Here is a 15,761-nt window from a genome sequence, read left to right on the forward strand (position 1 = left end):
CATGGTGTTACGAAAGGACAAAACTTGATATTGTTGGAAATGTAACTAAATGAGAGAAACTAGATCTGATTTTAAATAAGCAAGTAATTGTGACATAATAAACTGTTCAATGTCCAAAATATAGTACCAAAATATAGTGCAATCGATTGGCAGGGGTCCAGAATTGCAAAGAAGAAGCAATACAATGGATGTCTAGCTCTGTTATCCAAACACTGAAGAGTGTTATTTAAGAGAAAGGCAAATGAACTTAAAAACAATAATAGAAGTCCATAAACCAAAACCACCTTTTGCCTTCTAAATATTCCATCTCTGTCTTCTTGCAATTATCAAATCCCACARACTGCTACTTGCTTATTTTATTAAATGGTTATTTAACAAAACTTTGGAGAAGAACATGGTAGTGTATTACTGAGTTTTACCTTAATTTTATCCCCTATTTCCACCTCTGCTACAGCCTGGCTATAAGACAGATAATCTTGCCTCTTCTGAGAGTTACAGGCAGATTCCAATTTCCATGGTAAAATTGGAGGGGACATTCTGAACATCAATTTTCATCAGTAAAAATAGATATTGTCTGTTCACTCATCTGTAAAATAGTGATACTAATCCACATCTTAGAATGCTTTGAAATGTATTGTTGTTTATAAATTGCTCTGAGGGCATTGTATTAATGGCGCTAAAGACTTGTAAATTATTAGACATGTAGTTTTGTTACTATTTTTTTTTAATATCTTTAGATTTTAAGCTCTTTAGGCCAGGCTATGCTTACTTTAGGCAATTTCAATCAACTGCAATTTCAATCAACTGCTAATCACTGTCAGAAAGATTTATCTGATGCAATGTTCCTGGGTTGCAGCTGTTATAAAGGGACAAAATGGGACTCCATTGACAGATCTTCTTAGTTCCTGGGTCATTCCTTTGAACTCCATAATTTTGTAAATTAAATGATTAATATATGATATTATATAATTATTAAATTATAATTTTAATATATAATACAATGTATATATTAAATATTCTAATTGTATTTTATAAGCATTATTATAATTTACTATAGATTTTTATCTTTCTGTATTTATTTGTATATAGATTTATCATCGCTTTAGAAATAAACACTTTTTAAGTGCTTGTTATTTTCTCAGGTGACCGTAAGTACAATAAAATACTGCTCAGCCGGAATCCAAGTGAAAGGAGTTAGCCTCAGGGTTTTTGCTCTCTTTATTTTCTGAGTGGAAGAAGCGGTCAGGATGGCATCCAGAAATAGAAGAAATTCTACAGGTACAAAATTTAATTTATGGAAATTTGTCAATTGTGTCAGGTTTCAAGCCATTTCATCAGTATTTGACACTATACCTTTCCCCTCCTTGTGCCAAGGACTTTGTCTTAAGAAGTTAGTAAAAAAAGAAAAAAAAAAGGGGGGGGGAGGACAGCGTATTAGGAAAATTAGATGAGTCCAGCTGCACTTACTCTGTGTGTTAATTCCATAATTCTACTCTTCTGCTCCCTTCTGTAACAAATCTATCCTAAATACAACCCATCCCTTTAAAACAGAATCTTTCTTGGCCTGTTACAGAGGTTAGACAGACACTATAAGAAGATTAAAATCCTTAAAAATTAACCAGGAACAAGGAGATACCATCGGTAGTTCCAAGACACTAGTGATGAAATCTTACCTCTACTGAAGTCAGTTGTAATTTCAGCACAAAGTGTTTCTCGTGCCACCACAAAGTTTGGTTTGTGGTACATTGCTGGTGGATCTCCAAAAATTTATGTACGTCCTCTACTGTCCCTTACTGAAAGATACAAAGTGTTGTTGATTGTGTTCCCTTCAGTCACTGAATTCTTTTGAAATCTTAATTTCCCATACAGAGTTTACAGCTTAAAAGATGGAATGAGATTTCCACTTACTATATTAAAGTGCATTAATAAGTGAAGACTGAGATTTTGGTTACAAATCCACCACTGATGAGAAAATACAAGTCTGAAACTATAGCTGACCACAGAGTATGCACATCACGAATAAATATTCGTTGAGATATTCCCACCCRCCCCTGAGGTTTTAGCTTGTGTTTTCCATGGTAGATGTTCTCCTGGTGGTGTGTCACAATTCACAGAGGAGGGTGGTTTCCATAGTGGTGCCCCATCCAAACTGAATGCTGCCTGYAAATGCTGTTAGCATGCTGCTTACTCTCTTTCAGATCACTAGTAAGAAGTTAAGTAAGACCAGACCTAAGACAGAGCCTTACAGTATCTTCCAAGCCACCTCCCGCAATGCAATATACTGGCACTCTCTTTTACTTACAGATATGTCCAGTTGTCAGCCCAAACACACTGATATCAGCGGAGGATGGCCTGGCCCTGCATTTTAGAGCTCTGATTTGTGCTTGTCATCTCTAATTGAACGTGTTTCATGGCCGCTTAAGCACAGAAGCCCAGTGATCAGCAACAGTTTCCAGTYTGAGCAGGTCCTTGTAATAGATCAATTAGCAACAAATTGAATAATGATGCTATTCATTTCTCTTTGATTGCTAGGAGTTCAAAATATATTCTCCCCCAGTGATGAAGTTTGCAAGCATGGATTCTTCACCAAATCGCCACCTCTTCAACTCTTGAGCTCACAGGTATATGCCACAGATTAGTCATATTCCAGCAATGCCTCAAGAAACATCTGTTATTTCTGCTCTCCTGAGTTTTGATGAAAGACAAATTATTTTCTCTTTGTCAGAATTCCTGGAAAAGGCGATTTTTCATCCTGTGCAAATCCAGCAAGGATTATTACACCCTGAAGTACCTAAAAGGCCAGAATATAAAAGGCTGCATAGCTGTTGATCAGTATGTAACTCTAATGCATCATCTTTTTGTTTAAAATCATGTATCACCATTCTTAAATGTCCACTAACTGTGCAGATGTTAGTTGCTGCTTGAGGTTCTTGAGCCAAATTCTACTCAAGAATTGAGTCAAGAGTCCCATGGACTTTTGTAGGCTTTTGATGCAGCTTATAGCATATAATTTATGTAGAAGTAAAAATTCTAAATGTTTCTGGTGGAATTTGACACACTTACCTGAGGGATTGTGACTGTATGGTGTCTGCAAAGCAGACAGCTTGGCTCCATGATCCAGAAGGCTTATATTCCTGTAGTAAAAGATAAATTATCTTCTGTGAGTATGACACTATGCATTTATTCACACACAAGTAAGTATGGAGTGTACCACTCAACTGTTGAACAGAACCTTTCCTACCTTTTGACTTTGTAAAGTGCTCCAAAAATAGAGCAGAAGTCTCACTGCTTTTTGTTAGCCATTTAGGCTGATGTAGGCTGCTCTGCTGCCACTTACCCTGAGAAATGCTCTGCTTGGCACATTTGGGATGGTCATTTCATTCTACTCAAGACGGTGCCCATTGCAGGCTGCAGCAAGGCTGGATGTCATTGGCTTTGTAGTGTTACCTGTGGTATTAAATATATATATATAATATTATATATAAAGGGAAACAGTTATGTCAAAAAAATGTAAAGGTTTTACCAGTCAGACTTGAGACCAGATCCAAAGGCCACAGGACTTATTAAGCATGGAGATCACTGGACTCACATTGCTATTGTGTTTCTTCTATTAAAAAGATTTCTAATGTGAAGCTTTGGAAAAATTTCCAGYTTGCTCAGGGGTGTATTGCTGTATTATTATTATCATTATTGTCATTGTTCTTACTATTTTTGCTACAATAGCAATTTGATCTAATTTAACRTTTTGGAAATTAATAGACTTACAGGGCTTCCATTTAAGAATACATTAAAAGTGCATCTTACTTGTTCCTGCTGTCCTCCATTAGAACACTGTTAAGGTACGTTTGGTTTCAAATCAAACTTACTGTTTGATAAGTTGTTGAAAAACTGTAGTTGTTGAAACAAGATTTGCAAAGCATTTTTTTTATTACAACTTCTCAAGATTTTATGTGCAGGCAAAAGCCCCTTTATTCAAAAAGAAGTTTCCAAAATTTGGGCATAGGTCATTGTAAAAGTCAATTTTTATGTGTTCATTTTAGAGCTTTCTTTATTGAAAGACAAGAAATGTTTTGGAAGTGTGCCTTATTATTGAGAATTTTTTGTAGGGAAAGTACATACCTTTTCCAGGCAGATTTTTAATGTCCTGCTGTGCTTAGAGTGTAAAATACATACACATACATACATGTATATATGTGTATATATAGGATGTTTCATATGCTTATCTTCACAGGATCATAAATGTAGAAATTGGCATAAGTAATTCTGAAAGGATGGCAACGGTAAGGAAGATGTTTAAATGTCCTCCTGAAGAGGTGATGTCTATTCATACTGGAGACAGAAGTTACTACCTCATTGGGAGGAGCAGGTATGCATAGAAAGGCATGTAAGTGCAGCCTGACATTACAATTAAGCGATTGTAACACATGCTGCTGCCCCAGGGCAAGGTCCTTCTCCTTTCCTGCAGCTCTGGCCAGCAGTTCCAGTCTCTCCTCATATCAGGTCTACTGACTGTGTAACTCCAGGATGAAATGATCCAGCGGAAAACTGTTCTTTATGTCTTTTCTTTCTTTTCTTATTTCCTGTGGCAAGGTTAATTTTCTACTGGTTCAGACAGCTGATTTAACTTCCCCAATATCCGTGCTATTATAAGATTCAACATGAGAAAGTAATGGAAGTACACAGCTGGGAGTGGGCATGGCAACAACATTTTATCAGTGTGCTACTGTAACGTSAATCTCTATCAGTAAAGGGTCAGGGAAGAGCAGACAGTTTTGTCTTCTAACCCTGTGGCTTCTGGGAGTTAGGAAAGCTTATGCTGCTTATGGATAAATCACAGGAAATAATCCTGCCCTAGAAAAAAGGTTATTTATCAAGAAAAACAGATTGAAGAGAAAACAGACTCTAAAAGGAATGATTCAGGGCCTCTATTCAGATGGCTGGCTTTGCAGCTCAGCAGCACGGCTGCTGCACTCCCTGCTTTCCCAATCTATAATCCAGTCTTCAGCAAGAGCTGATATTACTGCTGTTGTGGTGAGCAGCCAGTTCAGCGAGGGAGTACATTTGGCAAGGTGCTTCTCTGCTGCTACGTGCAGCTTCTGCCCTGAGTTTCCCAGCCACAAGCATGTCAAGGGTTTTTCTGTCTTAATGCAGAAGAGCAGCTGATGTGTGAAAGGCTGACGAGCACAAAGGAAAACACATACCTATGCGTTGCTTGAGTACACCATTCCACACCTTCGCTCAGGGCACTCCTTTCACAAGTATTTGATGGGAAGTGGTCTGGAATTCATCAAACTAATCCCACTCGCAAGCACAGAAGTGTTTCTATGGGGCGTTCATGACCCATTGCTCATTCTGTCTGCCCAAACACATTCATAAGCCTTACTGGCCATTTTTGGGGCAGTACAGAGCAAAGCAGCATTACACATAGCAAATGAAGCAGTAGGAACCATTCCACCCCTCCTTCACCTCTCTTGCGTGTGCATGTGTTCGTGCACACACACACAAACACACACACACCTTCAGAGATTTAGCTTTTAATCTTGAACTGCATGCCACCCAAACGCACTCTCTTCAAAGGAAGAAGCAATTTTCCCTGTTGATTTCAGAAAGTGTTATTTTAGGCCCATAAGAGGAAGTGGGTGAGCAAGTGTGTTTTCCTTGCAGTTTACTTAYGAGGTTTGCATTTATGTTGTTCCTCGCTGCAGGCAAGAGATAGAGGACTGGGTCACTGAGATATCTTCAATCTGCAGGGAGGCGAAAGAAGGTGGATGTCCTCAGGTGACTTGTTACTAGACTTGATTTAAGAAAGAAAGCAGTTTGTAAGTTCATTAGAAACTTGTGCTAAGAGGCAAGGAATTTTCCTGATTTTGACCTTGCAAGTTGGCCTTTGACATTTTTAGTAGAAAATTAATTTTCCTTATAGATCAATTAGGCTGGACTTATGAATTAAGCAGGCATTGCACAGTCTGTGTTCCACTGGGATTGATTTTACATTGAAGCAATCTCTTTGAAGAATAAGCCACATGGAAATTAGTTGGTGATTAACATTATGCTGCAATGAATTGCACCTTTGATGTCTCAGAATGAAAACCTGTGTACAGTTTTTACTGTGGGCTTTTTGGATATGTCTACATGCTGTTTTACAGTTTGATTCACATGTAGCCTGTCAGTGCTATGAACCAACTGGAAGCCTGTTAATTCAGTGTAAAGCCTAAGTTTCTGTACTTTGTTGGTCAGGTGAGCCTAATATTTCAGACTCAGCACTACGCTGCTTACATCCTAACAGCTTCCAGCCAGCTCAGAGTCTAAGTAGAGGAAATTTATTTTTGCCTGCAAAATACCACATATAAAACCTATCTGAGCCTTTAGAAGTAGAATTACTACTACTGAGATGCCCTGTTCCTTGTAGCCCATGCACTTCAGATGCCTGTCTTACACTGCTGTTGTCTTCTCTCTAGAACCAAGATCTTGCAAAGCCAGAAGTCAAAAGCCGACCTTGCTCTTTGCCATTATCCCTGAATGATGTAGCTATGACCAGCCACCTGGAAAGCCAAAGCATCCAGAAGGTAGATTAGCAGTCCCTAATGAGCTTACTGACAGGGATAACTGTGAAATTTGTTTTGTGTAGTTGCTAGTTTCAATCAAAATAAGTTCTGAGAGCATGCACTGATTGCCAGTTGGTGTATTCTGCATTATATTGGAGCTTTATGTAGTAGGATCTGGATTATAATGTCAGAGTCCCCACGCAGGGTCAGCACTGGCATATTTTTTTTTTACTAATCTGCATTTAAGTAAGGGCAGGTGTTCATGGCGGTGAGCACTAATATTCATTGGCCATATCAGCTGACTGGCAAAGATTGGTGGTCATCTTCTCATCCCTAAAATAAGCCCCTACATATTGGCTTTGACATGTCTTGGCAAAGCCATTTGAATATTTTTTGTGCAGCTACTGGTGATGTTCTTCCTTTTTTGTGATTGCKCTTTTCTTTGAGTTTCTCTTCAGACTTTAAAGCCTAGAGGGGAGTTCAGTTCCAGTGACATCCACTGGAACCTGGATTCCTAGCTGTCCTCTGTGCCTTTCAGATCTTCTCCCTCAAAATGTAAATAGAAAGGAAGGAAAGCTTTGCTACTATCCCAGAGCAATTACAGGCTCCATCCTTTGGCAGCAGACTGAATAGCAGCCAGGGAAAAATTGGTTTTCTATGATTACAAAGCTCTGTGCCAATAGTCTGCTGAAGGAAGCTTAAAAAGGCTGTTACCCAGCAACAGGCAAAGTAAAACATCTGCAGAGTGTGTAGGAGTCAACATTTTTCTTTTCCATACAGGAGAAAGGTCTCTCAGAAGAGAAGAACAGGCCTAATTCAGATCCTGGCCCCCATCAGTCTCAGTACAACTCACTGAGAAGAGTTTTTCCAAGCCTGGTGAGCAGCTTTTGAYTTGTCCAGTCTGCTGAAGTAACTATTGGCTCTCATCTCACCTGAATATCTGTACCTGTAGATTATTCATCTACTTCACAAGCATGTTGAGTTTTCATCATGAAGGTTTTATAAATATAGCTAATCTATTGTAAATATACGTAAAAATATTGTAAATAGAGCTAATCTATTTGGCATTGAAAATAACCTTCTGAGAACTTGCTTGAAATACCTTTCATTTACTTTGTTTCTTGGGGACAGATCCTTAGAGTTTCTCTGCAGCGATTGCAACTTGTGACACCTCTAAGAAGCTTGATAGAGAGCTCTGAAGGTGTCCTGCTTGAGGACTTATGCCTCCCACCATATTTCTCAGCTGTGCCACACTCTTTCTGAATGGTTTATTTTTCTATCCTCTTTCAGAATATGTGTGCAAATAGCAGCTGAATCAGTTTAACAGAACTAAATAACAAAGTTTTGTTATATTGAAGAACACCTCAGGGCTGACCTTATATTGACATAAGTAYAGCTTCCAGTAATTTAGCTTCCATATCTGGTAGAAATGATTCTAAAAGATAAAATGATAAACATGAYCATGCATTATTGGCTGCAGGTTCTGACTTGTGTTCCCTGAACAAGTAGCTGCAGCAAATTTCAGATATCTTTTACCAGCCCTCTGCCCTTGGTTACTGTCTTTGCAGCAGAGTCAACAAAATAAAATACGTGCCCAAGGCTCCACCATGCCAGTGTACAGTTTGGCAGCTGATTATAAAACCATCTTTATTAGCAGTTTATACATTGGATTATGATCTGGAGTGGCTGAGACATAGGGAAAGAATCTATCTTGCTATCACAGCTAGCAGGATTATAAATCACATGTTGCAATAACCATCCGTGTACGTACAGCCTGGCAGCAAGTATGAGATAATACAGCTAAATTTAGTTTAATGAAGTGAAAATAGTTGAAACTACCTTGTAATGCCATGGGTAGTTACCACAGCAGAGCTGACATGCAGTAATTTATGAATTTAGTTGTGAGTCTGAGCCCTAAACTGGGTTGGATTAACTCAGTTTAAAATCAAACACTTTGTTTTTTATCTAGTGCTACTTTGTATGCATGCCAACGCTTTCTTTCTATCTCTCTCTCACATATCGCTTTCCTGTCTCTCTCATTAATCCTTCTCATAATCACGGTGACATGGAGGGTGTGTATTATATACTGCTGTTGAGAGTGGGACAGAGTGATCACAAGGAATAAACAATAAGGAGTCTGTGTTTTACAGTCTGTGTTTTACTCTTTAATCTGAAGCAGAGGGACTAGCAGGAAGCTCATATTTTTGTTTCAGGATGGGTGAAAATATTATGAATGACCTTACCAGAGAGCTAACAAGGAACAGTGATTGATCATGTGTTAAAAGTATTTTACTTGCCTCTTAAGTTTAGTATCTGCTAACATCTCTGTATCCTTTCTCTGCTCAATGATATTTAGACAGTTTATTTACAGATTATGTCTTGCGTTTACTTCCTGTTAAAAGTATGACTCCACATTCCCAGTATCTAGTTACTTTTGGTGGATCCCTCTTGCATGTCCTAATCCTGAAAACTCTTTGGTGAGTAACTATTACTCCTGCAAACAGGCTCCTCAATGTCAGGGAATCTAGTCACATAGTCAGGGACTCAGTAACCTAAGAGAGGTTTTCAGGACCTGGTTCCTTTTGAACCCACTTTCTAGGGCTACAAAATCAAATTTCTGTTTACTAGGCAGTTCATTATCAGCTGTTTTCATATGCAGCTTTCAATACCTAAAATGCATCAAAATAGTGAGTTGTGACTTGTGTCACCCTGTACTACTCATTACTGACGTACAGACCAGTCAAGATTAGGCATCCTAGTCAGGAACACTGGCTTTAATATGTGTGAGACATATGTGATTAAAAGAGAAGTCCCTCTTTTAAAGAGCTTAGCACAGTGCATAGCTTTTGACTCTTCCCCTAAAAGGCCTAAAACTAACAATTGCTCAATTGTTTTCCAGTTACCCCTTTCATATTCCATTTGTGCTACAGCTAATCTATTTTGTAATCTGCTTTTTTCCTAATCTCACCTTGGCTCAACATAGCCTTTAATAATTTGCTTAGCTGTAAGATTGAGAATGATTTTACAATGAAGATAACTGTACTACTCCACTTCCAAAGCACCTGGAAGATCTGAGATCTAGGCCAAATGCTACTGCAGCAGTTTAACCTTCTACTTCCCATTATCCCCTAAATCTGAGATGGTGCCAAGAAAACACCGTATTTATGTTGCAAAAGATGACCACTGTTAGTGGCTGAAAGATCAATCTGGGAAGCTGATGTGTGCTGTCTACTCATGAGAGGGGTCAGAGGGTCTCAAGAGCTCATAAAATCACCTCCTTTACCCTATTTTTCCCCAGTGTTTACTATAGGATTCATCCAAAGCCCCTGAAAATTCACTGGGAAACCTGTTCACAACTTTAGATTATGAGCATAGAGTCAGTCCAGTTTCCACCAAGGATTTTTGTTACAGATGTCCTGAGGGACTGTTTGTAGGTGTGCACTGACTCCTAGAACATGGGCTGCTTTTTTAATGACATTTATACCCACAAGGAACATAAATGCCTTCATAAATGCCTAATGCCTTCATAAATGCCTAATTTCTATTCAATGCCAGTTTCTTTTCTTTACATGAAAGGGAGTAATTAGTTTAATTTACTTTACTTTGAAAACGCTAATATATTTGGTGGCATATTTAGCAGTTATTAAAATTATCACCATGGAAACCTAGGATGTAGGTAGAGAGATAAAAAATTATTGCATCAGAAACATGGCATGGAGAATTGCACTGTGAGGAAACTAAATACTAATTACCATACTTTTTTCATTATAGTGAAGTCAATAAGGAGACATAAAAATAAATAATTTATCTTTGTGACTTAAAAAGATAAACTTGGTGGAGAGATTAATTTCTTCTTGACTTATGAAATTGTCCAAAACTTACTATTTTGAGTATTTATGAAGCATCTTAAGGCAGAACATCCCTCAGTTTGCAAATCATTCAATGCTGGATCTCCAGCCCTCTGAGGTTTGTTCTAGTTCATGGAGAAGTATGAGTTAACAGATTTGTCATTAATCAGGGAAGTCCAAACTATTCTTTACTTGATAGCAGTTACTTGAAAATAGCAAATACTTTCCTATCTAATTCTAGATTTCTTTTGGATTTTTTCCCTAGGATAAGGACGCTAGGACTGAACCCAAATAAAAAATCTTTTGTACAAAAGAATGTATCCTAAATACATGCAGTCGTATATAAGAATTTAACACACTTACCTTGGTTTTAAAATAAGATAACAATTATTGAGCACGCAGTGAACTGTAGCTTCCTGCTTACCACATACCAACATATGAGAAATACTAATATTAGTGGCCAGTATTGTAGATGTGCAGTTTATCTCAAAGATAAAAGTAGAAGCACAATTACAGATACCTTTATCCTAAAACAAACTTGTATTAGCATTTCTCTCTTCAAGGAGAAGCAAGTCTTCCCACATTTCCTGTGGATACTTGCTGATTCTATTACTTTTCCAAATAAATGGAAAAATACACATTAAATAATCTGTAAAACAGTTAAATATGAAAACATTATTTTAACAGAATAAAAGTATGGGAAAGACTGAGGAAAGTCCATTATCATCAGAAACAGATGAAGACATTGAGGAGGAAGACGAYGACTATTACAAAACTCCGAGCAACATTTTAGCAAAGGTAGTTTAACAGATGTGAGTTTTTCTGTTTTGTAACTATAATCTAGCTCCAAAGATACAGGATACATTTAACAATCCAAGGAGGGACTGGTATATAGAGGGAGCTAATACTTTGCCGGAGAAATACATTTATAAAGCAGTAGGTGATAGAGCGTTCATTTGTATGAGAAAAAATATACTCATTCAAAGGATTTTTCTGGTAGCAAGTAGCATTTTGACAAAAATATTGATTTTCTTGAAATTCCTCAAGCAGACTACTTCATTGTAAATGGTTTTTGCCCACTCTGTCACAGTTTTTTCAGAAACTATTAACTTCTTTAGCAAATTTATCTGTACATTATTTTAAATATTTTAAAACATGGTTCTACTAAAGTGACAGTAAACAGCATAAAATCAAACAGTAATTTTAACATGCTGTGAAACGTTTTGATATATGCATTTCAGTTTGAAAAAAGGGAGCAAGAGAAGTAGCTTTGGGGGATACTTCAGAATATAGCTGATTATGTTTCGGTCTGAAAGGAAAGCAAACGATAGTGTCACTAATACCAGATAACATTAACATCTAAGTTTCAACCATTTAGAGCTCACTGTTTCTGGGAGGTGACTTATCTGAAGAAAGCTAAGCTGTATTAGCCAGTGGTTTATCATTATACAGCACAAATACTGAATAAAATAATGAAATCAAGAAGATTTTTCTGWAGGCAGAACAGGAACATTTGCCTCATATATTGTTATATGTTTCTAACAGTGTAATACTGAAATATCAAAGCCTGACTCTACAGCCAAATCTAATGTTCCTATGCAAGAGAAGCCAGTGCAGAAGAATACTGTAAAGGAGAACATTTATATGTCAATGAAATCACTGTAAGTAACAACTTTATTAAGGTTTTGAAAGTTAGAAGTGATACAGTGATATAGGAAGAGCTGTCTGTCTTGGTTTCATCTTGGTTGAATGAGTCTGTTTGGTCTTGGTTCAGAAAGTTCAAAACAACTGAGTACACTAGAGTGAAATTCAAACTTATCAAAGTGAAATTTAAACTCACTTTGCAAACTCATGCATTTAGATAGGCTCTGACTGTAGGATACAACACTTCTGTTTGACTGAAACTCTTTCTAGTCTTATGATGCGACAGGCAACCACTGTACTCAGATACCCCAGCCAAGCTCCAGTGACACTTCAGCCAGCCAGATTCCACAGCAGGCAGCACTGTCTAGTGGTAAAAAGAGGAAAAGAGATCTAAGATGTTAGATCGTAGTTTTGCTAGTAAGAGGTTATAGGATCTTGAAAAGGTCATCTTCCTTCCATTATGCCATCCAAAGGATGGATCTACTGCTGCATACTCAAAGGTGCAGTATTTGGCAAGCTACCAAAATATCTGAAATTAGTGTTAACAGTTCTAGTGCCATAATTAAATTTTACAGCTGTCATGTTATAGCACATTACACTGAAGAGAAGCGTGCCTTCATGGCAGAAGGATACCAGTTTTGAGATGGAGGAGTGTTACTTGTAGGTGACAGGCCTTAACTAACAGGTGGTCAGATCTTCCTCTACCTAGTAGGAAGGAGTTGGAAATGCAAACTCATGAACCAGTTTGTTATGATAGACTCATTGAAGTGTTTCTGTGTAACCCTATAAGCCTATACCATCTGAGTTAAAACCCACCAAGAACTCGCTCCAGTCTTGGTGGGAGAAGGCCCCTGTTGTTACGTGGTTAATCAAATAACCTAAGAAACATTTAAGCATATCTGCATTATTGTATCCCCCAGAGGACAGTGTTACATCCCCACAGAAGCCAGTACAGCTAACGCCAACAATCTGTACTCACTTTCTTTGTCAAAGCATGTTTTTAGCTGGAATGTTTTCAGGCTTAATAGTAGTCTTTAAATACTTGAAAGGTTTATTTTGAGATTTATGGTCCATTTTTAGAAGGACAGTTTATTTTACTCAGCTGTAATTTTGTCCACTGGATATGCTACAAGAACTTGTTATTCTTTGCTTCACTGACAGCTATTTGACCTAGCTTCAAACAAAGCAAAATTAACTGTGACTGGAAAGGCCAGACGAGTACATTTTCTGTTGCCCTTTCTCTTCAGTCAGGTCCTGGATGAGGATCACCAGCGCATGTGCACCAGTGATGGACTCCTGACTCCTCTCAAGTGCCAAGAAACCAATGCATGTCCAAGAGACTTGGTGGCAAACAGAGACCTAAAACTTGCAGAAAGCAGCACCGGGCAGCAGCCAACCCTCCAGAAAAAGCAAAACTCATTACCCCTTTCAGTGGTTCAGCTGACTATACTACTCAGGTAAGTGTCTTCTCCATTTTACATTGCAGAGAAGACAGATGTATTCACAGGCTTCTGATGAGGTACTGATAAGCATGCCTTGTCTCTGGTGTTTTCTCTCACAGTCAAGTTACAGATGAGACCCAGCTGCAGAAGTTGGATATTTTCATCCCCCTGACTGATGTTAACAATTACTTAACACTTACTGAAGCAGCAGGACAAATATGGTGAGTTCTGGATGTCTTATGATGGTGCCTGTCAGATGTGAATGAGTGACAATCAACATAGAGATAGAAGTGTGGATACCTCCACATACATTTTTGACTGTGCGGAACAGGACAGAATCAGTGTATGTTAGAACTCCAGAAATTTCCTACTGCTGTGTCCAACTGTTCCTATAGTTGAGTTCCAATTTCCCTATTGAAAGGGACTGTATAGAATTGAGATGTCTATGGCATCTTGTGCAATTAAATCCCATCCAAAAGCTAATCTTCTCATATTCATGTGAATCACATAGTTACTGCTAGTCAATTTTGCCTTTGATTTGGTGGACTAAAATGATAGAGATGTTGGGAAGGGATATATCTTGACCTTGTTAATACTAACATTGTATTGGGGTCAGGGTCATGTACACTTTTACAGGGACCTGTTGGGATGATTGGAGCAATTTCATTTCAGCTAGAAGCAGATCAAAAATATCACAATATCACAATATTACAATATCACTTACACTATAAGTTATTTCAAGAAGGAAATATCAACAAATGCAATCCTATTTGGTCATCTTCATTCTGTTAGAAATAACTAGATATCCCTTGTGATTCCTTTATTGTCTGTCTTCCAATGCCTAGTGTGTCACACTGGACTGGTCCTTACCGACTGGGATGTATATTTAACCATGGAGACCGTATAGTGGCTGTGAATGATCTGTACCCAAAAAATGTGGAGGAAGTTTCCCTGTTTGTCAGCAGGTCCACAAGAAAGGAGGTAGGCTCAACTAACTTGAATGTGATAGTCAAGTGAATTAAACCAAATGAGAAAGCAAGTTATTTTTCACCTTTCAAAGAGCTTCATTAGTAATCTCAGTGCCAAATGGCCCCTCAGCATCATTCTGACATAGTGCTTCTGATTCATGAGCTATTTGGGAAATTCAGAGTCTGCACTGTTGTGTTTGAGGGCTTGATCTCAAAGAGCCTGAAGCAACCTTGCAAGATTCTGGCCAACTATAAATTAGAGTTACTTGGTATTTTTTAGATAAGGACCTTGGAATGCAAATGTTGGTGAATAAAAGGAACGCCTCCAGTGAGCTTGTGGTGGTTTTGGTCAAAAGAATTTTCTCTCAAGGGTAGCTTAGCCATCTGGCTATTGAGCACAGAGAAAAAATTCCTACCTCCTATTCCTTTTTTAATCAAGCACTATGCAAGCTCCTTGTCTGATACTTGCTACTTTCTTTTGAAGAACCTGGAGGATTTCTTAGTGGTGCCTTAAACTGCACAGCGATCTGCTATGTGTTGAGTCCTATGTTTCTCTTAAATGGAATCCTATTTCAGTATCCAGGCTCTCCAACCTACGAAGGAACACCTTCATATTTAAATTCTGCTTAGAAAGTTGAGGCCATCAGATGTTGTTCGCACCTAAAGAATAGAAAGCCATTCACAGCAAGAAAAAATACTGATCTATCCTTTTAGCTGGTAAAAAATACAAGTCATACAGTAGCACAGATGTTGATCAGCTGTAATAAGCATAAAACAGTATCTCTCACCTTGTTTTTCTTTTTTTTTTTAAGGTAAAACTTACTGTATGTAGGATCCCAGATTCAGATATCTTCCATGCTAAAGGATGCTCATGTTCCTGAAAAAAAGACCTCAGCGGTTAAGTGCTAAAGTTTGATGGAAAGAATAGTGAAGAAGAATATAATATATAGCATATGCATGTAATCTTTACCTTACAGAGCTGCCAGGCAGCTTTTTGTGCTGAAGTACAAAGAATACAAGATGTGGATTTCATTTTCACTTTATGTCCTAATAACTTGTTTTGGACACATGAATGGCATGTGTTTGGCCAGAGTGAATAGATTGAACAAAACTAAATGTCGAAGCATGTGTCAAACCTTTGCACTGTACACACTTCTTACCTCACTAGAAAATCTTGGTTCATACCTATGTTTGTCTCTTTACACTGAATTATACTCATTTGTACTGATCCCCTAATCATTTAGGGGTGTGGAAACAACCTGCATTTGGAATAAAGATGTGTTTTCCTGTTAACTAACTACAGAAAGGCAAAGG

At 38.0% G+C, this 15,761-nt stretch overlaps 1 protein-coding gene across 1 annotated transcript; it reads left to right on the forward strand.

The window, feature by feature from the left end:
* The first annotated feature begins 1,247 nt into the window (after positions 1 to 1,247).
* PLEKHS1 (pleckstrin homology domain containing S1) lies at positions 1,248 to 15,376 on the forward strand. Its single transcript, XM_085319083.1, has 12 exons — positions 1,248 to 1,278; positions 2,533 to 2,621; positions 2,726 to 2,832; positions 4,232 to 4,366; positions 5,706 to 5,778; positions 7,326 to 7,421; positions 11,081 to 11,191; positions 11,939 to 12,054; positions 13,285 to 13,494; positions 13,599 to 13,700; positions 14,325 to 14,460; positions 15,260 to 15,376. Exons 1-12 carry the CDS (start codon positions 1,248 to 1,250, stop codon positions 15,326 to 15,328), a joined length of 1,275 nt encoding a protein of 424 aa, XP_085175209.1. The 3' UTR covers positions 15,329 to 15,376.
* Positions 15,377 to 15,761: the final 385 nt, after the last annotated feature.

The sequence above is a fragment of the Rhea americana genome, unplaced genomic scaffold (genome assembly GCF_003343005.1).
Source record: "Rhea americana isolate MKP2758 unplaced genomic scaffold, rheAme1 scaffold_57, whole genome shotgun sequence".
In the NCBI taxonomy this organism is placed as follows: Eukaryota; Metazoa; Chordata; class Aves; order Rheiformes; family Rheidae; genus Rhea; species Rhea americana.